General features: G+C 44.1%; 1 protein-coding gene across 4 annotated transcripts in view; it reads right to left on the minus strand.

The window, feature by feature from the left end:
• The window catches only part of UPF3A (UPF3A regulator of nonsense mediated mRNA decay), a 66,450-nt gene extending 39,985 nt beyond the window's left edge, over nt 1–26,465 (minus strand). For 3 of the 4 annotated variants that reach the window (XM_038740860.1, XM_038740859.1, XM_038740857.1), the window contains exons 1-4: nt 15,452–15,734; nt 3,521–3,627; nt 524–622; nt 304–414 (exon numbers count right to left, since the gene is read on the minus strand). In XM_038740860.1, coding sequence (XP_038596788.1) covers nt 304–414; nt 524–622; nt 3,521–3,627; nt 15,452–15,705 — 571 coding nt within the window. In that variant the 5' untranslated portion in view covers nt 15,706–15,734. Of the gene's footprint in view, nt 1–303; nt 415–523; nt 623–3,520; nt 3,628–15,451; nt 15,735–26,360 lie in introns of those variants that run through there. The other variant, XM_038740858.1, reaches the window with a different exon arrangement.
• Between the last annotated feature and the right edge of the window lie 657 nt (nt 26,466–27,122).

Below are 27,122 nucleotides of genomic sequence, written 5' to 3' on the forward strand. Positions count from 1 at the left end.
TAATCTAGACTTTCAGACACCTCTAAGAACCCTAGGTTCACCCTTTCATCAAAAAGCAAACCCTCTTTCCCTTGGAGCGATCGGTTAACCTCCAATTTTCTTTCTCCTCTGCCATTTTACAGCTACTGAAAATTCATGAACTCTCCAAACCCAAAACCCGGAGTGGTCCGCTCGGGATAACACCCCAGTCAAGATTTTAATATCTCGCGGTCGCCAAACCGGGAAAGAACGGCCACAATGGGAGAAATGAACACGCACGCGCATATTGTATCTCGATAAGGGAAGGAAAATGAAAATCCAAACCAATGAGCTCCCGCGTCTTCGCCTCTATTTCTCCCAAGAGCGTTTCTGGGTTGGCACTTATTTTCTCCTCATCAACGCAATACGTTTCTAAAAACTTCCTATATTCCGGATCTGTAAATTAAAGGTGATAAAAGTTATTGTCCACAAAAGCCAGTGGTCACTACCAGATCCCTGCCTGTACTCAACCCCCAACCCCCAACATTTCAAAACCGGGTTTTACCTTCTTCAATTGTCCCTGCTTTGGCATCTTTTTTCTTTAACTTCTTTTTGGAAATCTTTTGGAACGGAGCAAATTCAACCACGGCTGGGTATTCCAGACCTAACGGGGATCGAGAACGTACGAAAGAATGACGTTTTACCACAGCCCTTCCTAAAACTATGATCCGGCATTTGAGACGAATCCACTTGTTGTGCATTCAACTTACGCAAGTAAACGTAAAACGTGAAATTTCGATTTTTTTAATTGTACTAAAACGGAGGGTGACTGGTTTTACTGATCCCAATTCTCCCAGGGTCCAAAGCTACTTCTTGGTAGAAAGTTACATGTTTTTGGGAAAATATGCACAATGCCTGCCGGTCTCCTCAGGCTCCTATCGTAATGCGCTACAGAAAAGAAAATTAGGGATGTTTGAGGGAAAATTTAAGAACTGTAGATGATACAACCCCAACAGTGAAGATGAAAATCTGGGAGGCCAACCGTCAGATGGATTAATATTAATATTATCGTTACTATGTGCCAAACGCTACATTAAGCACTAGGAAAGATATAGGTGAATCAGGTATGTAGTGTGTGTGTGTCCATAAGCTCTAGGAAAGATATAGGTGAATCAGGTTGGACACAGTCCCTGTCCCACCTGGGGCTCACATAATAATAATAATAATAATAATAATAATTAATAATTAAGGTATTTGTTAAGTGCTTACTATGTGCCAAGCACTGTTCTAAGCACGAGGTAATAATAATAATGGCATTTATTAAGTGCTTACTATGTGCCAAGCACTGTTCGAAGCGCTGGGGAGGTTACAAGGTGATCAGGTTGTCCCACGGGGGGCTCACAGTCTTCATCCCCATTTTACAGGTGAGGGAACTGAGGCCCAGAGAAGTGAAGTGACTTGCCCAAAGTCACCCAGCTGACAGTTGTCGGAGCCAGGATTTGAACCCATGACCTCTGACTCCAAAGCCCGGGCTCTTTTCACTGAGCCACGCTGCTCAGGTAGGTATTCTAAGTTGGAGGGAGGAAGATTTAAGCTCCACTGTATGGATGAAGAAACAGGCACAGAGAAGCTGAGTGACTTGACCAAGGTCACGCAGCAGACAAGTGGCGGAGTCAGGATTAGAACCCAGGTCCCCTGAATGCCAGGCTCATGCTCTTTCCATTAGGCCGCTCCGCTCCTCCAAACCTTCCAGTCCTGCTGTGGCAGAGTCCTGAGGCGGACGGACTTGGGAGCTGATCCGGAATGGCATCACTTAGGTTCCAAGCGCTTATACAGTGCTCCAAGCGCTTAGTACAGTGCTCTGCACACAGTAAGCGCTCAATAAATACGATTGATTGATGGTTTTCGTCAGCAGGGCACTAAATGTTCCCCCGTGGGTCTGGAAGATTTAATGCTCCTAACAAAGTGCCTGACTTACTGCCAGATTCCATCCATCAAGCAATCAATCAATGGTATTTATCGAGCCCTTGCTATGTAAAGAGCACTGTACTAAGCGCTTGAGAGAGCTCACTACAACAAGGAGTAAGCATTGAGAAGCAGCGTGGCTCAGTGGAAAGAACCTGGGCTTTGGAGTCAGGGTCATGGGTTCGAATCCCGGCTCTGCTGCCGATTGCCAGCTGTGTGACTTGGGGCAAGTCACTTAACTTCTCAGGGCCTCAGAGCACTGTACTAAGCGCTCGAGAGAGCTCACTACAACAAGGAGTAAGCATGGAGAAGCAGCGTGGCTCAGTGGAAAGAGCCCGGGCTTTGGAGTCGGGGGTCACGGGTTCGAATCCCAGCTCTGCTGCCAATTGCCAGCTGTGTGACTTGGGGCAAGTCACTTAACTTCTCTGGGCCTCAGAGCACTGTACTAAGCGCTCGAGAGAGCTCACTACAACAAGGAGTAAGCACTGAGAAGCAGCGTGGCTCAGTGGAAAGAGCCCGGGCTTTGGAGTCGGGGGTCATGGGTTCGAATCCCAGCTCTGCTGCCAATTGCCAGCTGTGTGACTTTGGGCAAGTCACTTAACTTCTCTAGGCCTCAGAGCACTGTACTAAGCGCTCGAGAGAGCTCACTACAACAAGGAGTAAGCATTGAGAAGCAGCGTGGCTCAGTGGAAAGAGCACGGGCTTTGGAGTCGGGGGTCACGGGTTCGAATCCCAGCTCTGCTGCCAATTGCCAGCTGTGTGACTTGGGGCAAGTCACTTCACTTCTCTGTGCCTCAGTTCCCTCATCTGGAAAATGGGGATTAAGACTGTGAGCCCCCCATGGGACAACCTGATTTCCTTGTCACCTCCCCAGCGCTTAGAACAGTGCTTTGCACATAGTAAGTGCTTAATAAACGCCATTATTATTATTATTATTAGCCCTGAGAGAAGGGGCTCACTCTGACTGAAATGCAACATTCACCTCGTCTAATTCCCTGCCACAGAAATTCACGGAGATCTTTCCTGTGAGGCCTTCCTTCAAGGAGAAAATGTTATTAATGCGAACGGATTTCTTTATTATGCTGCAGAAACGAGAAGCATCTGCTCAGCGTCGTTTTTCCGGGGGGGTCCTCAATGAAACCGGGGGGTACAAATGAAATATGACTAATTCTGAAGTACTGATCCCAGACACATTTTAAGAAAAGCCAACAAAGGTTAGATGAGTGAAGAATCACAAAAATGTCTGCTGGAATTCCACTGGTTTACACGCAGCGACCGGTAGCTTTTCATGGGAGAAATATTCAAAAATCCAACTCGACTGAATAAGTCGCTACCTTTTATTCTTACATATCCTGACCTTAAGTTAAATCCAAAATTGGTGAAATCTTTTGGGAGTACTATTCTTAGATAATAAGCGCTTCGTACAGTGCTCTGCACACAGTAAGCGCTCACCAAGTACAATTGACTGAATAAGAATGACATGCCCCTAAAATGTTCTGACCTGTCTTTAGACGGGTGAAACGCAAAATGATTCGGGAACGCTTCCGCGCGCAGATTTAAAAGGTTATATTAGGATCTGAAAATACCAGCGTCTAACCTTTGCTGTCGATGAAGACGTAGCCGTCGAAACGATCCCTGAAGAGAAGGATGTCGTCGGGATTTCTAAAATTAATGTACGCTCTTGTGTAGAGGTGAGGATAAAGGCTGAAATCAGAGACAGTTGTATACTGCATTAGGGAGTCGGTCTTAACAGTCGATCAAACAATCAATCATTCATTCAATCGTATTTATTGAGCGCTTACTGTGTGCGGAGCACTGTACTAAGCGCTTGGGAAGTACAAGTCGGCAACATAGAGAGACGGTCCCTACCCAGCAGTGGGCTCACAGTCTAGAAGGGGGAGACAGAGAACAAAACCAAACATATTAACAAAATAAAATGAATAGAATAAATATGTACAAGTAACATAAATAAATATTCATTCATTCAATCGTATTTATTGAGCGCTTACTGTGTGCGGAGTACTGTACTAAGCGCTTGGGAAGTACAAGTTGGCAACACATAGAGACGGTCCCTACCCAACAGCGGGCTCACAGTCTAGAAGGGGGAGGCAGAGAACAAAACCAAACATATTAACAAAACAAAATAAGTAGAATAAATATGTACAACTAAAATAAATAAATAAATAACTAGAGTAATAAATCTGTACAAACATATATACAGGTGCTGTGGGGAAGGGAAGGAGGTAAGACGGGGGGATGGAGAGGGGGATGAGGGGGAGAGGAAGGAGGGGGCTCAGTCTGGGAAGGCCTCCTAAAATAAAAATAAATAGAATAGATATGTACAAGTAAAATAAATAAATATTCATTCATTCAATCGTATTTATTGAGCGCTTACTGTGTGCAGAGCACTGGACTAAGCGCTTGGGAAGTACAAGTTGGCAACATATAGAGACGGTCCCTACCCAACAGTGGGCTCACAGTCTAGAAGGGGGAGACAGAGAACAAAACCAAACATACTAACAAAATAAAATAAATATGTACAAGTAAAATGAATAAATATTCATTCATTCCTTCAATCGTATTTCTTGAGCGCTTACTGTGTGCAGAGCACTGTACTAAGCGCTTGGGATGTACAAGTCGGCAACGTATAGAGACGGTCCCTACCCAACAGCGGGCTCACAGTCTAGAAGGGGGAGACAGAGAACAAAGCAAAACATATTAACAAAATAAAATAAATAGAATAAATATTTACAAGTAAAATAAATAAATATTCATTCATTCCTTCAATCGTATTTCTTGAGCGCTTACTGTGTGCAGAGCACTGTACTAAGCGCTTGGGAAATACAAGTTGGCAACAGCAGGAAAAGAGGAAAAAGTGGAAAATGACTAGACTCTCTCAGTTTTCTATCGCTCAGCTCTCGTTGGTGAAATGAATGCGTCGGATTCGAATGAAAAATAGCCACTCGCCCAAGAACTGTAACATCAGATCGTGTAAACGTTATTCAGAATTGATAAATATTTAATTGATTTTCATGTCTGTGTAGACTGTAAACTTCTCGTGGGCAGGGATCGCAACTACCAGCTTTTTTTTTCAATGGAATTTGTTAAGTTCATTTGTATTTATTGAGTGCTTACTGTGTGCACAGCGCTGTACTAAGCGCTTGGGAAGTACAAGTCGGTAACAGATAGAGACGGTCCCTACCCAACGGCGGGCTCACAGTCTAGAAGGGGGGAGACACAGAACAAAACAAAACGTATTAACAAAATAAAATAGAATAAATATGTACAAATAAAATAAATAAATATAGAGTATAGAGTAATAAATACATACAAACATATATACAGTTAAGTGCTTACTATGTGCCAGGCACTGTACTAAAAGCTGGAGTAGATACCAGCTAATTGGGTTGGACACAGTCCCCGTCCCACGTGGGGCTCACAGTCTTAATCCCCATTTTACAGATGAGGCAACTGAGGCCCAGAGAAGTGAAGTGACTTTTCCAAGGTCCAAGGTTCCAAAGTGCGCCCTTCCCCTCCCCACAGCACTTGTATACATTTGTACATACTTATTACTCTATTTTATTTGTACATATTTATTACTCTATTTTATTTGTACATATTTATTACTCTATTTTACTTGTACATATTTATTACTCTATTTTATTTGTACATATTCATTACTCTATTTTATTTGTACATATTCATTACTCTATTTTATTTGTACCTATTCATTACTCTATTTTATTTGTACATATTCATTACTCTATTTTATTTGTACATATTTATTACTCTACTTTATTTGTACATATTTATTACTCTATTTTATTTGCACATATTTATTACTCTACTTTATTTGCGCATATTCATTACTCTATTTTATTTGCACATATTTATTACTCTATTTTATTTGCACATATTTATTACTCTACTTTATTTGTGCATATTCATTACTCTATTTTATTGTACATATTTATTACTCTATTTTATTTGCGCATATTCATTACTCTATTTTATTTGCACATATTCATTACTCTATTTTATTTGCGCATATTCATTACTCTATTTTATTTGCACATATTTATTACTCTATTTTATTTGCACATATTCATTACTCTATTTTATTTGTACATATTCATTACTCTATTTTATTTGTACATATTCATTACTCTATTTTATTTGTACATATATATTACTCTACTTTATTTGTACATATTTATTACTCTACTTTATTTGTACATATTCATTACTCTATTTTATTTGTACCTATTCATTACTCTATTTTATTTGTACATATTTATTACTCTATTTTATTTGTACATATTTATTACTCTATTTTATTTGTACCTATTCATTACTCTATTTTATTTGTACATATTTATTGCTCTATTTTATTTGTACATATTTGTTATTCTATTTTATTTGTACCTATTCATTACTCTATTTTATTTGTACATATTCATTACTCTATTTTATTTGTACATATTTATTACTCTATTTTATTTGCACATATTTAATACTCTATTTTAATAATGGGTGTGTATATAGCTATACTTCTATTTATTCTAATGGTATTGACACCTGCCTACTTGTTTTGTTGTCTGTCACCCCCTTCTAGGCTGTGAGCCCACTGTTGGGTAGGGACTGTCTCTATATGCTGCCAACGTGTACTTCCCAAGCGCTTAGTACAGTGCTCTGCACATAGTAAGCGCTCAATAAATACGATTGATGATGACTGAAAGAATTAAAGAGAATAATGTCGGACAAGGTCCCTGCCCCACATAGGGGCACGGTCTAAGTAGGAGGGAGATGGATTCTCTAAAATGTCATTCTGCCCCACTGCAGGGCACGGGACATATGGAAAAAAGTGAAAATAAGGAAGCACGAACTCAACCCGACGCTCTTTGGGGTTCCAAATGTGCCCTTCCCCTCCCCACAGCAGTATATATTTGTACCTATTTATTACTCTATTTTATTTGTAAATATTTATTACTCTATTTTATTTGTACCTATTTATTACTCTATTTTACTTGTACCTATTTATTACTCTATTTTATTTGTACCTATTTATCACTCTATTTTATTTGTACATATTCATTACTCTATTTTATTTGTACATATTCATTACTCTATTTTATTTGTACCTATTTATTACTCTATTTTATTTGTACCTATTTATCACTCTATTTTATTTGTACATATTCATTACTCTATTTTATTTGTACATATTCATTACTCTATTTTATTTGTACCTATTCATTACTCTATTTTATTTGTACATATTCATTACTCTATTTTATTTGTACCTATTCATTACTCTATTTTATTTGTACCTATTTATTACTCTATTTTATTTGTACCTATTTATTACTCTATTTTATTTGTACCTATTTATTACTCTATTTTATTTGTACCTATTTATTACTCTATTTTATTTGTACCTATTTATTACTCTATTTTATTTGTACCTATTCATTACTCTATTTTATTTGTACATATTTATTACTCTATTTTATTTGTACCTATTTATTACTCTATTTTATTTGTACATATTTATTACTCTATTTTATTTGTACCTATTCATTACTCTATTTTATTTGTACCTATTCATTACTCTATTTTATTTGTACCTATTTATTACTCTATTTTATTTGTACCTATTCATTACTCTATTTTATTTGTACCTATTTATTACTCTATTTTATTTGTACCTATTTATTACTCTATTTTATTTGTACCTATTTATTACTCTATTTTATTTGTACCTATTTATTACTCTATTTTATTTGTACCTATTTATTACTCTATTTTATTTGTACCTATTTATTACTCTATTTTATTTGTACCTATTCATTACTCTATTTTATTTGTACCTATTCATTACTCTATTTTATTTGTACCTATTCATTACTCTATTTTATTTGTACCTATTCATTACTCTATTTTATTTGTACATATTTATAACTATATTTTATTTGCGCATATTTAATACTCTATTTTAATAATGGATGTGTATATAGCTGTAATTCTATTTATTCTAATGGTATTGACACCTGCCTACTTGTTTTGTTGTCTCTCACCCCCTTCTAGGCTGTGAGCCCGCTGTTGGGAAGGGACCGTCTCTACATATTGACGATTTGTACTTCCCAAGCGCTTAGTACAGTGCTCTGCACACCAAAAGCGCTCAATAAATACGACTGAAAGAATTAAAGAGAATAATGTCGGGCAAGGTCCCTGCCCCACATAGGGGTACGGTCTAAGTAGGAGGGAGAACAGGAGGGAGACGGATTCTCTAAAATCATCATCATCAATCGTATTTATTGAGCGCTTACTGTGTGCAGAGCACTGTACTAAGCGCTTGGGAAGTACAAGTTGGCAACATATAGAGACAGTCCCTACCCAACAGTGGGCTCTGCCCCACTGCAGGGCACGGGACGTATGTTAAAAAGTGAAAACAAGGAAGCACCAACACAGCCCAACCCTCTTTGGGGTTCCAAAGTGCGCCCTTCCCCTCCCCACAGCACTTGTATACATTTGTACATATTTATTACTCTATTTTATTTGTACATATGTATTACTCTATTTTATTTGTACATATTTATTACTCTATTTTATTTGTACATATTTATTACTCTATTTTATTTGTATATATTTAATACTCTATTTTAATAATGGATGTGTATATAGCTATAATTCTATTTATTCTAATGGTAATAATAATAATAATAATAATAATGGCATTTATTAAGCATTTACTATGTGCAAAGCACTGTTCTAAGCGCTGGGGAGGTTACAAGGTGATCAGGTTGTCCCACGGGGGGCTCACAGTCTTCATCCCCATTTGACAGATGAGGTAACTGAGGCCCAGAGAAGTGAAGTGACTTGCCCAAAGTCACCCAGCTGACAGTTGGCAGAGCCGGGATTTGAACCCATGACCTCTGACTCCAAAGCCCGCGCTCTTTCCACTGAGCCGTGCCTCGCGACTGATCGGCTGGGAACCAACATCCCATGGAAAGGAGGGCGGCAGTGGGCACCGCTGGCTTTCCAGTTCAACACCCGCCCGTAAGGGAATCTCCCCGTCGGTGATTATCATCTCTGAACTGGGAAAACTGGCAGGGAATGCGTCTGTTGCGTCAAGCGTGGCTCAGTGGAAAGAGCCCGGGCTTTGGAGTCAGGGGTCATGGGTTCAAATCCCGCCTCTGCCACTTGTCAGCTGTGTGACTTTGGGTACGTCACGTCACTTTTCTGGGCCTCATCTGTAAAATGGGGATTAAGACTTGGAGCCCCCCGTGGCCTGATCACCTTGTAAACTCCCCAGCGCTTAGAACAGTGCTTGGCACATAGTAAGCGCTTCATAAATGCCATTATTATTATTATATTCTCCCAATAATAATCATCATAATAATGATATTATTCTATTTTCCCAATAATAGTAATAATAATGATATTGGTTAAGCACTTACTGTGTGCCCAGCACTGTCCTAAGAGCTGGGGTTGTCACTCATTCATTCAGTCGTATTTATTGAGCGCCTACTGTGTGCAGAGCACTGTACTAAGCACTTGGGCAGTACAAGTTGGCAACATATAGAGACGGTCCCTACCCGACAGTGGGCGATACAGGGTCATCAGGTTGTCCCCCGTGGGGCTCCCAGTCTTAATCCCCATTTTCCAGATGAGGTCCCTGAGGCCCAGGGAAGTGAAGTGACTCGCCCAGAGTCACACAGCTGACAAGTGGCGGGGCCGGGATTAGAACCCATGACCTCTTGGCTCCCAAGCCCGGGCTCTTCCCACTGAGCCACGCCGCTTCCCAAGCATTTAGCCCAGTGCTCTGCACCCAGTAAGCGCTCAATCAATCCGACCGAATGACTGACTGATGGCTCCCTTCTATCGCCACTTCACCGCTTCCGAGTCAGTCACCCGGGCCACCTCCCCGTAACACCTGGGAGAATATCCTTCAACTTTATTACTTCCTCTTCTCAGTAATTTATTTTAGTGTCTCCCCTGCTCTATTGGAAGCTCCTGGAGGGCAGGGTCCCACGGTCTCCCTCTGTCGTGATGCTCCCAAGCACTCAGCGCAGTGCTCTGCACGAGATACGCACTCGACAGGGTCTACTGATGGACAGATCGAAAAAATGTATATCTAGTCATAAGATACGTGCTCGACAGAGATGACTGATTGACAGATCAAAAAAATGTATATCTAGTCACAAGATATGCGCTCGACAGACTACTGACTGACAGATCGAAAAAATCTATATCTAGTCACAAGATACGCGCTCGACAGAGACAACTGATGGACAGATCGAAAACATGTATATCTAGTCACAAGATACGCGCTCGACAGAGACGACTGATGGACAGATCGAAAAAATGTATATCTAGTCACAAGATACGCTCTTGACAGAGACGACGGATGGACAGATCGAAAAAATATATATCTAGTCACAAGACACGCTCTCGACAGAGACGACTGATTGACAGATCAAAAAAATGTATATCTAGGCAAGAGATACGTGCTAGACAGAGACGACTGATTGACAGATCGAAAAAATGTATACCTGGTCACAAGATACGCGCTTGACTACTGATTGACAGATCAAAAAAATCTATATCTAGTACAAGATACGCGCTCGACAGAGATGACTGATTGACAGATCGAAAAAATGTATATCTAGTCACAAGATACGCGCTCGACAGAGACGATTGATGGACAGATCGAAAAAATGTATATCTAGTCACAAGATAAGCGCTCGACAGAAAGGACTGATTGACAGATCAAAAAATGTGTATCTAGTCAAGATACGCGCTCGACAGAGACGACTGATTGACAGATCAAAAAATGTATATCTAGTCACGAGATACGCACTCGACAGAGACGACTGATTGACAGATCAGAAAATGCATATCTAGTCACAAGATACGCGCTCGACAAGGACAACTGATTGACAGATCGAAAAAATTTATATCTAGTCACAAGATACGCGCTCGACAGAGACGACTGATGGACAGATCGAAAAAATGTATATCTAGTCACAAGATACACGCTCGACAGAGACTACTGATTGACAGATCTAAAAAATGTATATCTAATCACAAGATATGCGCTCGAAAGAGACGACTGATGGACAGATCGAAAAAATGTATATCTAGTCACAAGATACGCGCTTGACAGACGACTGATTGACAGATCGAAAAAATGTATATCTAATCACAAGATGCACACTCGACAGACGACTGATTGACAGATCAAAAAAAGTATATCTAGTCACAATATATGCGCTCGACAGAGACGACTGATTGACAGATCAAAAAAATGTATATCTAGTCACAAGATACGCGCTCGACAGAGACTGATTGACAGATCGAAAGAATGTATATCTAGTCACAAGATATGCGCTCGACAGAAACGACTGATGGACAGATCGAAAAAATGTATATCTAGTCACAAGACATGCTCTCGACAGAGACAACTGATTGACAGATCGAAAAAATGTATATCTAGTCACAAGATACGCGCTCGACAGAGACGACTGATGGACAGATCGAAAAAATGTGTATCTAGTCACAAGATACGCGCTCAACAGAGACGATTGATTGAAATCGAAAAAATGTATATCTAGTCACAAGATACGCGCTCGACAGAGACGACTGATTGACAGATCGAAAAAATGTATATCTAGTCACAAGATACACGCTCGACAGAGACGACTGATTGACAGATCAAAAAAATGTATATCTAGTCACAAGATACGCACTCCACAGAGACGACTGATTGACGGATCGAAAAAATGTATATCTAGTCACGAGATACATGCTCGACCGAGACGACTGATGGACAGATCGAAAAAATGTATATCTAGTCACAAGATACGCGATCGACAGAGACGACTGATGGACAGATCGAAAAAATGTATATCTAGTCACAAGATACGCGCTCGACAGAGACAACTGATGGACAGATCGAAAAAATGTATATCTAGTCACGAGATATGCGCTCAACAGAGATGACTGATTGACAGATCGAAAAAATGTATATCTAATCACAAGATACGCGCTCGACAGAGACGACTGATGGACAGATCGAAAGAATGTATATCTAGTCACAAGATACGCGCTCGACAGAGACGACTGATTGACATATCGAAAAAATGTATATCGAGTCACAAGATACGCGCTCGACAGAGACGACTGACAGATCGAAAGAATGTATATCTAGTCACAAGATATGCGCTTGACAGAGACGACTGACAGATCGAAAGAATGTATATCTAGTCACAAGATACGCGCTCGACAGAGACGACTGATTGACAGATTGAAAAAATGTATATCTAGTCACAAGATACGCGCTCGACAGAGACGACTGATTGACAGATTGAAAAAATGTATATCTAGTCACAAGATACGCGCTCGACAGAGACGACTGATTGACAGATTGAAAAAATGTATATCTAGTCACAAAATACACCCTTGACAGAGACGACTGATTGACAGATCGAAAAAAGTATATCTAGTCACGAGATACGCGCTCGACAGAGACGACTGATTGACAGATCGAAAAAATGTATATCTAGTCACAAGATATGCGCTCGACAGACTACTGATTGACAGATCGAAAAAATGTATATCTAGTCACAATATACGCGCTCGACAGAGATGACTGATGGACAGATTGAAAAAATGTATATCTAGTCACAAGATACGCGCTCGACAGAGACCAGTGATTGACAGATCGAAAAAATGTATATCTAGTCACAATATACGCGCTCGACAGAGATGACTGATTGACAGATTGAAAAAATGTATATCTAGTCACAAGATACGCGCTTGACAGACTACTGATTGAGAGATAGAAAAAATGTATATCTAGTTAGAGGGGCACAATACTCTATTTATTTAACCAATTAATTAAATACGGGCCAGTTTTCCCAAGATGGAAACCTTTGTGCCGATTATGCTGTGGCCACATTGTGTATAAAACCCTTGGTTGCATTTTATAAAGCGCACCCCTCCCTGTCTCCTGCCACGTTGTGCTCATCGTCCCAAGAGAAGCAGTGTGGCTCAGTGGGAAGAGCCCGGGCTTGAGAGTCAGATGGGTCGTGGGTTCTAATCCCGTCTCTGCCACTGACCAGCTGTGTGACTTGGGGCAAGTCGCTTGGCTTCTCTGTGTCTCAGTTTACCTGGAGAATGGGGATTAAGACTGTGTGAGCCCCACGTGGGACAACCTGTACCTACCCCAGCGCTTCGAACAGTGCTTGGCACATAGTAAGCGCTTAACAAATACCATCATCATTATTATTATTATTATGGCGGGCGGAAAAGAGAGCGCGTGACTGGCGCTGCCCCAGGTTTTAGCACTATTATACTCCAAATGTTCTTGCAGGTTCTCGGCTCTGAGGGCTTCAGGGTCACACTTCGATTGTCACGGGATTGTCAACTCGTTGTGGATGGAGACTGTGCCTGTCTCCCCCTTCTAGACTGCGAGCCCGCTGTCGGGTAGGGACCGTCTCTAGATGTTGCCAACTTGGACTTCCCAAGCGCTTAGTACCGTGGTCTGCACACAGTAAGCGCTCAATAAATACGACTGAATGAATAAATACCATTGATGATTCTCTATACCTTATGCTCATATATGCATATATGTTTGTACATATTTATTACTCTATTTTACTTGTACGTATTTATTCTATTTATTTTATTTTGTTAATGTGTTTTGTTTTGTCGTCTGTCTCCCCCTTCTAGACTGCGAGCCCACTGTCGGGTAGGGACCGTCTCTAGATGTTGCCAACTTGGACTTCCCAAGCGCTTAGTACCGTGGTCTGCACACAGTAAGCGCTCAATAAATACAACTGAATGAATAAATACCATTGATGATTCTCTATACCTTATGCTCATATATGCATATATGTTTGTACATATTTATTACTCTATTTTACTTGTACGTATTTATTCTATTTATTTTATTTTGTTAATGTGTTTTGTTTTGTCGTCCGTCTCCCCCTTCTAGACTGTGAGCCCGCTGTCGGGTAGGGACCGTCTCTACATGTTGCCGACTTGGACTTCCCAAGCGCTTAGTCCAGTGCTCTGCCACAGTAAGCGCTCAATAAATACGACTGAATGAATAAATAGCGTTGATGATTCTCTGTACCTTATGCTCATATATGTATATATGTTTGTACATATTTATTACTCTATTTTACTTGTACGTATTTATTCTATTTATTTTATTTTGTTAATGTGTTTTGTTTTGTTGTCCGTCTCCCCCTTCTAGACTGCGAGCCCGCTGTCGGGTAGGGACCGTCTCTAGATGTTGCCAACTTGTACTTCCCAAGCACTTAGTCCAGTGGTCTGCACACAGTAAGCGCTCAATCAATACGATTGAATGAATGAATGTTGTCGACTTGTACTTCCCAAGCGCTTAGTCCAGTGCTCTGCACACAGTAAGCGCTCAATAAATACAACTCAATGAAATGAATTCATTCATTCAATCGTATTTATTGAGCGCTTACTGTGTGCACAGCACTGTACCAAGCGCTTGGGAAGTCCACGTTGGCGACATATAGAGATGGTCCCTACCTAACAGCGGGCTCACAGTCTAGAAAATGAATGAATGATATTGTTTCCCAAGCGCTAAGTGCAGTGCTTTGCATACAGTGAGTGCTCAATAAATACCACTGACTGATTGATTGATTTTAGACTGTGAGCCCACTGTTGGGTAGGGATTGTCTCTATATGTTGCCAATTTGTACTTCCCAAGTGCTTAGTACAGTGCTCTGCACACATTAAGCGCTCAATAAATACGATTGATGATGATGATTGATTGGTAGGAGATGCCATCATCATAATCATTGGTTTGATGAACTGCTAATTAACTTACTGCATCTACTTTGTTTTTGAAATATTCTTATTTCTTCTGTCCTTACCCCATAGATCACTGAGATAAAGGGACTGCCGTCTTAGAGAGCTGTCTTTCATTCATTCAGTCGTATTTATTGAGCGCTTACTGTGTGCAGCGCTTGGGAAGTCCAAGTTGGCAACATCTAGAGACGGTCCCTACCCCACAGTGGGCTCACAGTCTAGAAGGGGGAAGATGGACAACAAAACAAAACATGTGGACGGGTGTCAAGTCGTCGGAACAAACAGAATTAAAGCTAAATGCACATCATTAACAAAATTAATAGAATAGGAAATATGTACCAGTAAAATAAATAGAGCAATAAATCTGTACAAACATATATACAGGTGCTGTGGGGAGGGGAAGGAGGTAGGGCGAGGGGGATGGGGAGGTGGAGAGGAAAAAGGGGACTCAGTTTTTCTTTTGGTAACCCGAAAGGACCTTCCTTTATGGGTCACGGAGATACAGAAGGGGTATCTTCCTCTTCCTTTAAGGGGGAACAGGGTGGCTGGAGGGGAATCGATCTTCTTTTTGACTCTAAGGGCAAGAGAACCTACAAAGTGGAATAGGTTCCCCCCAGATATTGTGACGTAAGCAAGATCTCTTTGTTCCTAAGTGTGCCCAAATGGGTCTCCTTACCTGGGATCTGCCGTACAAAATTCAAAATAATCGTGAGCGGGAAGGGGATGCAACTGTTCCTCCAGCTGCTCCTTAGTTAGGTTGGGAGGGAGTCGCCGAATAACCACCTGCGAAGTGCCAAAGACAAGGATCACCTCGGATGTTAGCATTTTTGACGCACAAATCACCGGCGACTCAGGCCACCGTCGAAGATGCTTCCTCCTAATACGGACAAAGTGCAGTCGAGCCCGTCGTGGGGTAGGGATTGTCCCCATCTGTTACCGAATTAGACTTTCCAGTACAGTGCTCTGCACACAGTAAGCGCTCAATAAATACCATTGAATGAATGAATAATGGTGGGTGTGGTTTGAGCGTTTACAACACACTGTGCTAAGGGCTTGGGGGAGTCCAAAGACCGGGAAACACATTCAGGGCCGGAATGAGTGCCAAACACGATTTTGTTCATTTATTTCACTTGTACATATTTATTCCATTGATTTTATTTCGTTAATATGTTTTGTTTTGTTGTCTGTCCCCCCCTTCTAGACTGTGAGCCCGCTGCTGGGTAGGGACTGCCTCTAGATGTTGCCAACTTGGACTTCCCAAGCGCTTAGTACAGTGCTCTGCACACAGTAAAGCGCTCAATAAATACGATTGAATGAATGAATGGGAAGATAAAGAAGGATTGGGCTTATCGGCCTACGTTTCACCCAAAGCAAGCTCGTATTAACTGGTTGTTTCGCCTTTTGTTTACTATACTACTACTACTACTACTACTACTACTACTACTACTACTACTACTAATAATAATAATAATAATAATAATAATAATACAACTTGTTCCCCTTGTTTCTCCCTGAAAACGGCTCAGATACGGAAAAATCTTCCGAGGAATGAAACCCAATGAAGAACAGCTTCCTTGGCAGGCGATGGCTACGCTGAAAAAGACCTGCCTGAGAAGTAGCACAGCCTAGCGAGAATAATAATAATAATAATAATAATAATAATAATAATAACAGCATTTATTAAGCGCTTACTACGTGCCAAGCACTGTTCTAAGCGCTGGGGAGGTTACAAGGTGAACAGGTTGTCCCACGGGGGGCTCCCAGGCTTCATCCCCATTTTACAGATGAGGGGACTGAGGCCCAGAGAAGGGAAGGGACTCGCCCAAAGTCGCACAGCTGACAAGTGGCGGAGCCGGGATTTGAACCCATGACCTCTGACTCCAAAGCCCGGGCTCTTTCCACTGAGCCACGCTGCTTCTCTAGCCTTTGACCCCGGCCCAGTAGCCCAAGGTAGCCCTGGGCTAAAACTGGTTGCTTCTTCCCCCTCCGTCCCACAGGCTGAAGGATCCCAGCCTGAGGAGAAGTAATAATAATAATAATAATTTTGGTATTTGTTAAGCGCTTACTATGTGCAAAGCACTGTTCTAAGCGCTGGGGAGGATACAAGGTGATCAGGTTGTCCCATGTGGGGCTCACAATCTTAATCCCCATTTTCCAGATGAGGTAACTGAGGCCCAGAGAAGTTAAGTGACTTGCCCAAAGTCACCCAGCTGACAAGCGGCGGAGCTGGGATTTGAACCCATGACCTCTGACTCCAAAGCCCAGGCTCTTTCCACTGAGCCATGTACCGTAGCCCAGTGGATAATAATAATAATAATAACGGTATTTGTTAAGCGCTTACTATGTGCAAAGCACCGCTCTAAGCGCTGGGGAGGTTACAAGGTAATCAGGTTGTCCCACGGGGGGCTCACGGTTTTATTCCCATTTAACAGATCTACTGGGGTAGATCCAAGCTAATCAGGTTGGACACAGTTCGTCTGCCAAGTGGGGTTCACAGTCTTCATCCCCGTTTTACAGATGAGGTAACTGAGGCTCAGAGAAGTGAAGTGACTTATAATAATAATGGCATTTATTAAGCGCTTACTAGGTGCAAAGCACTGTTCTAAGTGCTGGGGAGGTTACAAGGTGATCAGGTTGTCCCACAGGGGGCTCACAGTCAATCCCCATTTTACAGATGAGGTAACTGAGGCACAGAGAAGTGAAGTGACTTGCCCAAAGTCACCCAGCTGACAGTTGGCGGAGCTGGGATTGGAACCCATGACCTCTGACTCCAAAGCCCGGGCTCTTTCCACTGAGCCACGCTGAGCCCGGGCCTGGAAGCCAGAAGGACCTGCTGCGTGATCCGGGGCAAGTCATTTCACTTCCCTGCGCCTCAGTTACCTCATCTGTAAAATGGGGATTAAGACTGTGAACCCCATGTGGCAGATGAACTGTGTCCAACCTGATTAGCTTGGATCTACCCCAGTGCTTAGTACAGAGCCCGGCATAGAGTAAGCACTTAACAAATACCATTTTAAAAAAATGCATCTGTCAGTTTAGAATTAAGGGTGTTCTTTCCTGGGGTCTATTATACCTGTGTTATGCTGTGAACATAATAATAATAATAATAATAACGGCATTTATTAAGCGCTTACTATGTGGAAAGCACTGTTCTAAGCGCTGGGGAGGTTACAAGTTGATCAGGTTGTCCCACGGGGGGCTCACAGCCTTAATCCCCATTTGACAGATAATAATCATCAATCGTATTTATTGAGCGCTTACTATGTGCACAGCACTGTACTAAGCGCTTGGGAAGTACAAATTGGCAACATATAGAGACAGTCCCTACCCAACAGTGGGCTCACAGTCTAAAAGGAGGAGACAGAGAACAAAACCAAACATACTAAAAAAATAAAATAAATAGAATAGATATGTACAAGTAAAATAAATAAATAGAGTAATAAATATGTACAAACATATATACATATATTATTATATAATATAATAATATATTGTTATTATTATTATTATTATTATTAATGGCATTTGTTAAGCACTTACTATGTGCAAAGCACTGCTCTAAGCGCTGGGGAAGTACAAATTGGCAACATATAGAGACAGTCCCTACCCAACAGTGGGCTCACAGTCTAAAAGGGGGAGACAGAGAACAAAACCAAACATACTAACAAAATAAAATAAATAGAAGATATGTACAAGTAAAATAAATAAATAGAGTAATAAATATGTACAGACATATATACATATATTATTATATAATATAATAATATATTATTATTATTAATGGCATTTGTTAAGCACTTACTATGTGCAAAGCACTGTTCTAAGCGCTGGGGAGGACACAAGATAATCAGATTGTCCCACGTGGGGCTCACAGCCTTCATCCCCATTTTGCAGATGAGGGAACTGAGGCCCAGAGAAGTGAAGTGACCGGCCCAAAGTCACACAGCTGACAGTTGGCGGAGCCGGGATTGGAACCCATGACCTCTGACTCCAAAGCCCGGGCTCTTTCCACTGAGCCACGCTACTTCTCGTGAAAGAAGAATATGACAACCTAGGACATGTAAGTGATGAGTCCTTCTAGACTGTGAGCCCACTGTTGGGCAGGGACCGTCTCTATCTGCTGCCGAACTGTACTTTCCAAGCGCTTAGTACAGTGCTCTGCACACAGTAAGCGCTCAATAAATACGATTGAATGAATGAATAACGTCAAGGGCTGTCTGCGGCGCTGGCAACCGGATGGCTGTACAAACAGTTGGATGGCTTCGGTTTTTGGCGTACTATCAAGACCACTGGCAAAATGGTTTTAAATTGAAACCTTGATAACCCCTTAATATTTATTTAAATGGAGAATAAATACCTCCCTCTGAGGCTGTGAGCCCAATGTGCATCAGGAACTGTACCTTGGGTAGGGACCGTCTCTATATGCTGCCAACTTGTACTTCCCAAGCGCTTAGTACAGTGCTCTGCACACAGTAAGCGCTCAATAAATACGACTGATTGATTGATTGTACCTGATACACGTTCCATCTACCTCAGGGCTTAGTACGGTGCTTGGCAGATAATAATGATAATAATTGTGGTATTTGTTAAGCACTTACTGTGTGCAAGGCACTGTACTGAGCGCCGGGGTGGTCGCAAGCAAATTGGGTTGGACGCGTGGAAAGCATTTAGCAAATTCCATTATTACTATTATTATCATTACTCGATATAGAGAGAGAGAGAGAAGCAGCGTGGCTCAGTGGAAAGAGCCCGGGCTTGGGACTCAGAGGTCATGGGTTCAAATCCAGGCTCCGCCGCTTGTCAGCTGTGTGGCTCTGGGCAAGTCACTTCACTTCTCTGGGCCTCGGTTCCCTCATCTGGAAAATGGGGATTAAGATTGTGAGCCCCACGCGGGACAACCCGATCACCTTGTATCTTTGTATCCAGTGCTTTGCACATAGTAAGCGCTTAACAAATACCAAAATTATCCAGCGATTGCAAAAGTATTTTAGACATAGTAAGCGTTAATAAATGCCATCATTATTTATTCTCTGTGCCTCAGTCACCTCATCTGTAAAATGGGGATGAAGACTGTGAGCTGCATGTGGGACAACCTGGTTACCTTGTATCTCCCCCAGCGCTTAGAACAGTGCTTTGCACATAGTAAGCGCTTAATAAATGCCATTATTATTATTATTACACCTAATGGTTTTTGAAATTCCAATCGCTTGGGATGTTTTCTTCATTTTCTGTTTTTCCCACTTCTGCTTTGAGTTTTTCCACACGCGAGCAATCATATTTATTGTTTGGCACCGAGTAAGCACTTAACAAATACCATCATGATTATTATTACACCTAATGGTTTTTGAAATTCCAATCGCTTGGGATGTTTTCTTCATTTTGTGTTTTTCCCACTTTCGCTTTGACTTTTTCCACACGCGTGCAATCGTATTTATTGCTTGGCACAGAGTAAGCGCTTAACAAATACCATCATCATCATTATTATTATTACACCTAATGGTTTTTGAAATTCCAATCGCTTGGGATGTTTTCTTCATTTTCTGTTTTTCCCATTTTCGCTTTGACTTTTTCCACACGCGTGCAATCGTATTTATTGCTTGGCACAGAGTAAGTGCTTAACAAATACCATCATGATTATTATTACACCTAATGGTTTTGGAAATTCCAATCGCTTGGGATGTTTTCTTCATTTTGTGTTTTTCCCATTTTTGCTTTGACTTCCCAAGCGCTTAGTACAGTGCTCTGCACACAGTAAGCGCTCAACAAATACGATTGATTGATTGATTTTCCACACACGTACAATCGTATTTATTGCTCGGCACAGAGTAAGCACTTAACAAATACCATCATGATTATTATTACACCCAATGGTTTTTGGAAATTCCAATCGCTTGGGATGTTTTCTTCATTTTCTGTTTTTCCCACTTTCGCTTTGACTTTTTCCACATGCATGCAATCGTATTTATTGCTTGGCACCGAGCAAGCACTTAACAAATACCATCATGATTATTATTACACCTAATGGTTTTGGAAATTCCAATCGCTTGGGATGTTTTCTTCATTTTGTGTCTTTCCCATTTTCGCTTTGACTTTTTCCACACGCGTGCAATCGTATTTATTGCTTGGCACAGAGTAAGCGCTTAACAAATACCATCATCATTATTATTATTATTATTACACCTAATGGTTTTTGAAATTCCAATCGCTTGGGATGTTTTCTTCATTTTGTGTTTTTCCCATTTTCCCTTTGACTTTTTCCACATGCATGCAATCGTATTTATTGCTTGGCACAGAGTAAGCACTTAACAAATACCATCATGATTATTATTACACCTAATGGTTTTTGAAATTCCAATCGCTTGGGATGATTTCTTCATTTTGTGTTTTTCCCACTTTCGCTTTGACTTTTTCCACACGCATGCAATCGTATTTATTGCTTGGCACAGAGTAAGCGCTTAACAAATACCATCATCATTATTATTATTATTACACCTAATGGTTTTTGAAATTCCAATCGCTTGGGATGTTTTCTTCATTTTCTGTTTTTCCCATTTTCGCTTTGACTTTTTCCACACGCATGCAATCGTATTTATTGCTTGGCACAGAGTAAGCACTTAACAAATACCATCATGATTATTATTACACCTAATGGTTTTTGAAATTCCAATCGCTTGGGATGATTTCTTCATTTTGTGTTTTTCCCACTTTCGCTTTGACTTTTTCCACACGCGTGCAATCGTATTTATTGCTTGGCACAGAGTAAGCGCTTAACAAATACCATCATCATTATTATTATTATTACACCTAATGGTTTTTGAAATTCCAATCGCTTGGGATGTTTTCTTCATTTTGTGTTTTTCCCATTTTCGCTTTGACTTTTTCCACACGCATGCAATCGTATTTATTGCTTGGCACTGAGTAAGCGCTTAACAAATACCATCATGATTATTATTACACCTAATGGTTTTTGAAATTCCAATCGCTTGGGATGTTTTCTTCATTTTGTGTTTTTCCCATTTTCGCTTTGACTTTTTTCACACGCATGCAGTTGTATTTATTGAGCGCTTACTGTGTTCAGAGCACTGTACTAAGCGCTTGGGCAGTACAATTCGGCAACAGATAGAGACGGTCCCGACCCAACAACGGGCTCACAGTCTAGAAGGGGGAGACAGACGACAAGACAAAACAAGTAGACTTTTAGACTGTGAGCCCACTGTTGGGTCGGGACCATCTCTATATGTTGCCGAATTGTACTTTATTTTAAACTCAGTATTAACTTGAATTCTTTTTTCTTAGATTTACTGGTTTTTATTTCCTTCATAATTAAAATTCTTGACAAGGGATATATATTTCCAATGAAATTTCTCCCGGGCAATTTGGATTTTAGCCACAACTGCCCCTAATCTGGGTGTTTGAGTCCTGAATATTTCTGTTCTATTTATTTATTCTATTTATTTTGTTAATATGTTTTGTTTTGTTGTCTGTCTCCCCCTTCTAGACTGTGAGCCCGCTGTTGGGTAGGGACCGTCTCTAGATGTTGCCAACTTGTACGTCCCAAGCGCTTAGTACACAGTACTAGGCTGTGAGCCCGCTGTTGGGTAGGGACCGTCTCTAGATGTTGCCAACTTGTACGTCCCAAGCGCTTAGTACACAGTACTAGACTGTGAGCCCGCTGTTGGGTAGGGACCGTCTCTAGATGTTGCCAACTTATACTTCCCAAGGGCTTAGTCCAGTGCTCTGCACACAGTAAGTGCTCAATAAATACGATTGAATGAATGAATGTTGGCCAACTTGTACTTCCCAAGCGTTTAGTCCAGTGCTCTGCACACAGTGCACTCAATAAATACGATTGAATGAATGAATGAAAGTAGACAGGCATCAACAGACACGCTGCTCTTCCCCCTTCCTCTTCCCCTCCTCCCCCTCTCCATCCCCCCCGCCTTACCTCCTTCCCTTCCCCACAGCACCTGTATATATGTATATATGTTTGTACAGATTTATTACTCTATTTATTCATTTATTTTATTTGTACATATTTATTCTATGTATTTTATTCTGTTAATATGTTTCGTTTTGTCGTCTGTCTCCCCCTTCTAGACTGGGAGCCCGCTGTTGGGTAGGGACCGTCTCTATATGTTGCCGACTTGGACTTCCCAAGCGCTTAGTACGGTGCTCTGCACACAGTAAGTGCTCAATCAATATGATTGATTGATTGATTGAATGAATGAATGAATGAATGAATGAATGAATGAATGCTCCTTCTGGGGGACCAGAGGGCGACGGGGCGGGGAGACACTGTCTCCTTGCCCTTGTCACATGAATTTAGTTACCACGATATGTGTTCAATGACTGCTCATGATTGATAACACTTTGAACCCTGCAGCTTTCTGGCAATGCTGCTATTTTCGGCGGTTGCTTCCAGCTGGATCGTTCCCCCCCTGGGCCCCACGCTGACCATGTGCATCGTGGCTCCCAAATGAGGCTTTTATTACTTCCCAAGCGCTTAGTACAGTGCTCTGCACACAGTAAGCGCTCAATAAATACGACTGATTGATTGATTGATTTTATATCTAGTTTAGGTCACAAGTTTCTCAGCCGTCAGTTCTTCCAGCCAGGGCCCGTCTCCTATTCCGCACCGATCCTCTAATGTTGTCAATCTGAAACGTGGTGAAGATAGGGAGGATTGAGGGCAGCTCAGACTGACTGGAGAAGGGAGGTAAGGTAGAGGAAGGACAAGATCTAGACTCTAAGTTGCTTGGGGGCAGGGAATGTGTCTCTTATAATAATTAAATCCATCAGGTCTGACCTCCCCAAAGTCACTTCCCCCCCTTCTCCAGCCCCCCAGCTCTCAACACTCTCTGCTCCTCTCCCATCCTTCCCAGCAGTATCCTCAGAGGAGCTCTCCTCCCTCCTCTCAAGTGCTACTCCGGCCACCTGTGCTTCTGACCCCATTCCCTCTCATCTCATGAAATCTCTCGCTCCATCCCTTCTCCCCTCCTTAACTTCCATCTTCAACTGCTCACTCTCCACCGGTTCCTTCCCCTCTGCCTTCAAACATGCCCATGTCTCTCCCATCCTAAAAAAGCCCTCTCTCGACCCCACCTCACCTTCTAGTTATCGCCCCATCTCCCTCCTACCATTCCTTTCCAAACTTCTTGAACGAGTTGTCTACACGCGCTGCCTCAAATTCCTCAACAACAACTCTCTCCTCGACCCCCTCCAGTCTGGCTTCCGTCCCCTACATTCCATGGAAACTGCCCTCTCAAAGGTCACCAATGACCTTGCTTGCCAAATCCAACGGCTCATACTCTGTCCTAATCCTCCTCGACCCTTTAGCTGCCTTCGACACTGTGGCCCACCCCCTTCTCCTCAACACGCTATCCGACCTTGGCTTCACAGACTCTGTCCTCTCCTGGTTCTCCTCTTACCTCTCCGGTCGTTCATTCTCAGTCTCTTTTGCAGGCTCCTCCTCCCCCTGCCATCCTCTTACTGTGGGGGTTCCCCAAGGTTCAGTGCTTGGTCCCCTTCTCTTCTCGATCTACACGCACTCCCTTGGTGACCTTATTCGCTCCCACGGCTTCAACTATCATCTCTACGCTGATGACACCCAGATCTACATCTCTGCCCCTGCTCTCCCCCCCTCTCTCCAGGCTCGCATCTCCTCCTGCCTTCAGGACATCTCCATCTGGATGTCCGCCCGCCACCTAAAGCTCAACATGTCCAAGACTGAACTCCTTGTCTTCCCTCCCAAACCTTGCCCTCTCCCTGACTTTCCCATCTCTGTTGACGGCACTACCGTCCTTCCCGTCTCACAAGCCCGCAACCTTGGTGCCATCCTCGACTCCGCTCTCTCATTCACCCCTCACATCCAAGCCGTCACCAAAACCTGCCGGTCTCAGCTCCGCAACATTGCCAAGATCCGCCCTTTCGTCTCCATCCCAACCGCTACCCTGCTCGTTCAAGCTCTCATCCTATCCCGTCTGGACTACCGCAACAGCCTTCTCTCTGATCTCCCATCCTCGTGTCTCTCCCCACTTCAATCCACACTTCACGCCACTGCCCAGATTGTCTTTGTGCAGAAACGCTCTGGGCATGTTACTCCCCTCCTCAGAAATCTCCAGTGGCTACCAATCAATCTGCGCATCAGGCAGAAACTCCTCACCCTGGGCTTCAAGGCTGTCCATCCCCTCGCCCCCTCCTACCTCACCTCCCTTCTCTCCTTCTCCAGCCCGTTGCTCACCTCCTCACCGTTAGGCCTCGTTCTCGCCCGTCCCGCCGTCGACCCCCGGCCCACGTCCTCCCCCGGGCCCGGAATGGCCTCCCTCTGCCCATCCGCCAAGCTCGCTCTCTTCCTCCCTTCAAGGCCCTACTGAGAGCTCACCTCCTCCAGGAGGCCTTCCCACACTGAGCCCCCTCCTTCCTCTCTCCCTCGTCCCCCTCTCCATCCCCCCATCTTACCTCCTTCCCTTCCCCACAGCACCTGTATATATGTACATATGTTTGTACGTATTTATTATTACCCTATTTATTTATTTATTTATTTTACTTGTACATATCTATTCTATTTATTTTATTTTGTTAGCATGTTTGGTTTTGTTCTCGGTCTCCCCCTTCTAGACTGTGAGCCCATTGTTGGGTAGGGACTGTCTCTATATGTTGCCACTTTGTCCTTCCCAAGCGCTTAGTCCAGTGCTCTGCACACAGTAAACGCTCAATAAATACGATTGATGATGATGATGCAGTGACAAGCCCCCGCCCCGTTGAAGCCCCGCCCCTCCCGCAGAGAAGCCCCGCCCCAGACATGACGTCACGCCCACGGCCCCTCTCGCCGGGGAGCCCCGCCCCCGGCCACGACGTCACCCGCCCTCCCGCAGAGAAGCCCCGCCCCCAGACATGACGTCACGCCCGCTCCGCCCGCAGAGAAATCCCGCCCGTCTGGCACGACATCACGCCCCGCCCCTCTCGCAGAGAAGCCCCGCCCCCATCCATGACGTCACGTCCTCGGCCCCGCCCCCAGGCGCGCTCCCCTCAGCGAGGCTCGGCGGAAAGAGCCCGGGCTTGGGAGTCGGAGGTCATGGGTTCAAATCCCGCCACAGCCACTTGTCAGCTGTGTGACTTTGGGCACGTCGCTTCACTTCTCTGGGCCTCAGTTTCCCTCATCTGTCAAATGGGGATGAAGACTGTGAGCCCCCCCCCGCCCCCCGGGACAACCTGATCACCTCGTCACCTCCCCTGCGCTTAGAACAGGGCTTTGCACATAGTAAGCGCTTAATCCATACCCCGTGGTTCTCCCGTCAGGGAAGCCCCCGCAGCCCCGCCTCCAGGCGCGCTCCCGCCAGGGAAGCCCCGCCCCCAGGCGCGCCTCCCTCTGGAAAGCCCCGCCCCCAGGCGCGCTCCCGTCGGGGAAGCCCCGCCCCCAGGCGCGCTCCCCTCAGGGAATCCCCAAGCCCCGCCCCCCAGACGCGCTCCCCTCAGGGAAGCCCCGCCCCCACGCGCGCTCCCGTCGTCAGGGAAACCCCCGCGTTGAGCCCCGCCCCCCAGGGCGCGCCCCCGTGAGCGCGGCCCCGCCCCGCCCCGCCCCCGACCTTGGTGAGGACGGTTTTCTTCTCGTCGCGCGCTTTGGCGGCGCAGGCCGGGCCCGGGCCCGGGCCCGGGGTCCCCCCCGGCTGCCGGCACAGCGGGCCCTCCATGCTCCCCGCACGGGCCGGGGGCGGGGGAGGAGGGAGGGGAGGAGGAGAGGGAGGGAGAGGCGTCCGGTCCTTCCCGCCCGCCCCCTCGGCGGCCCCCTCCGCGGCCCCGCCGGCCGCCTCTCGCTCCGACCGCATCCCGCGCCAAGACCCGACAAGCCTCGCGAGAGCACAGCGGGCGCCTCCGAGCGCGCGCGCGCGCTCCCCTCACCTCCCACCGCTGCTCGGGGCCGCGCGCGCGCGCGGGGGGGGGCGGGGGAGGGGATGAGGGAAGGCGGGGAGGGGTGAGGGAAGATAAGGGAGGGATGAGGGAAGGCGGGGAGGGATGAGGGAAGGCGGGGCGGGATGAGGGGATAGGGAAGGCGGGAGGGGATGAGGGAAGGCGGGAGGGGATGAGGGAAGGCGGGGCGGGATGAGGGAAGGCGGGGGGGATGAGGGAAGGCGGGGAGGGATGAGGGAGACGACGAGGGAAAGCGGGAGGGGATGAGGAGATGAGGGAAGGCGGGAGGGGATAGGGAAGGTGGGAGGGATGAGGGAAGGCGGGAGGGGATGAGGGGAGGCGGGAGGGGATGAGGGGAGGCGGGAGGGGATAGGGAAGGCGGGAGGGGATGAGGGAAGGTGGGGAGGGATGAGGGGATAGGGAAGGCGGGAGGAGATGAG

Source organism: Tachyglossus aculeatus, chromosome 2 (assembly GCF_015852505.1).
Source record: "Tachyglossus aculeatus isolate mTacAcu1 chromosome 2, mTacAcu1.pri, whole genome shotgun sequence".
NCBI lineage: Eukaryota > Metazoa > Chordata > Mammalia > Monotremata > Tachyglossidae > Tachyglossus > Tachyglossus aculeatus.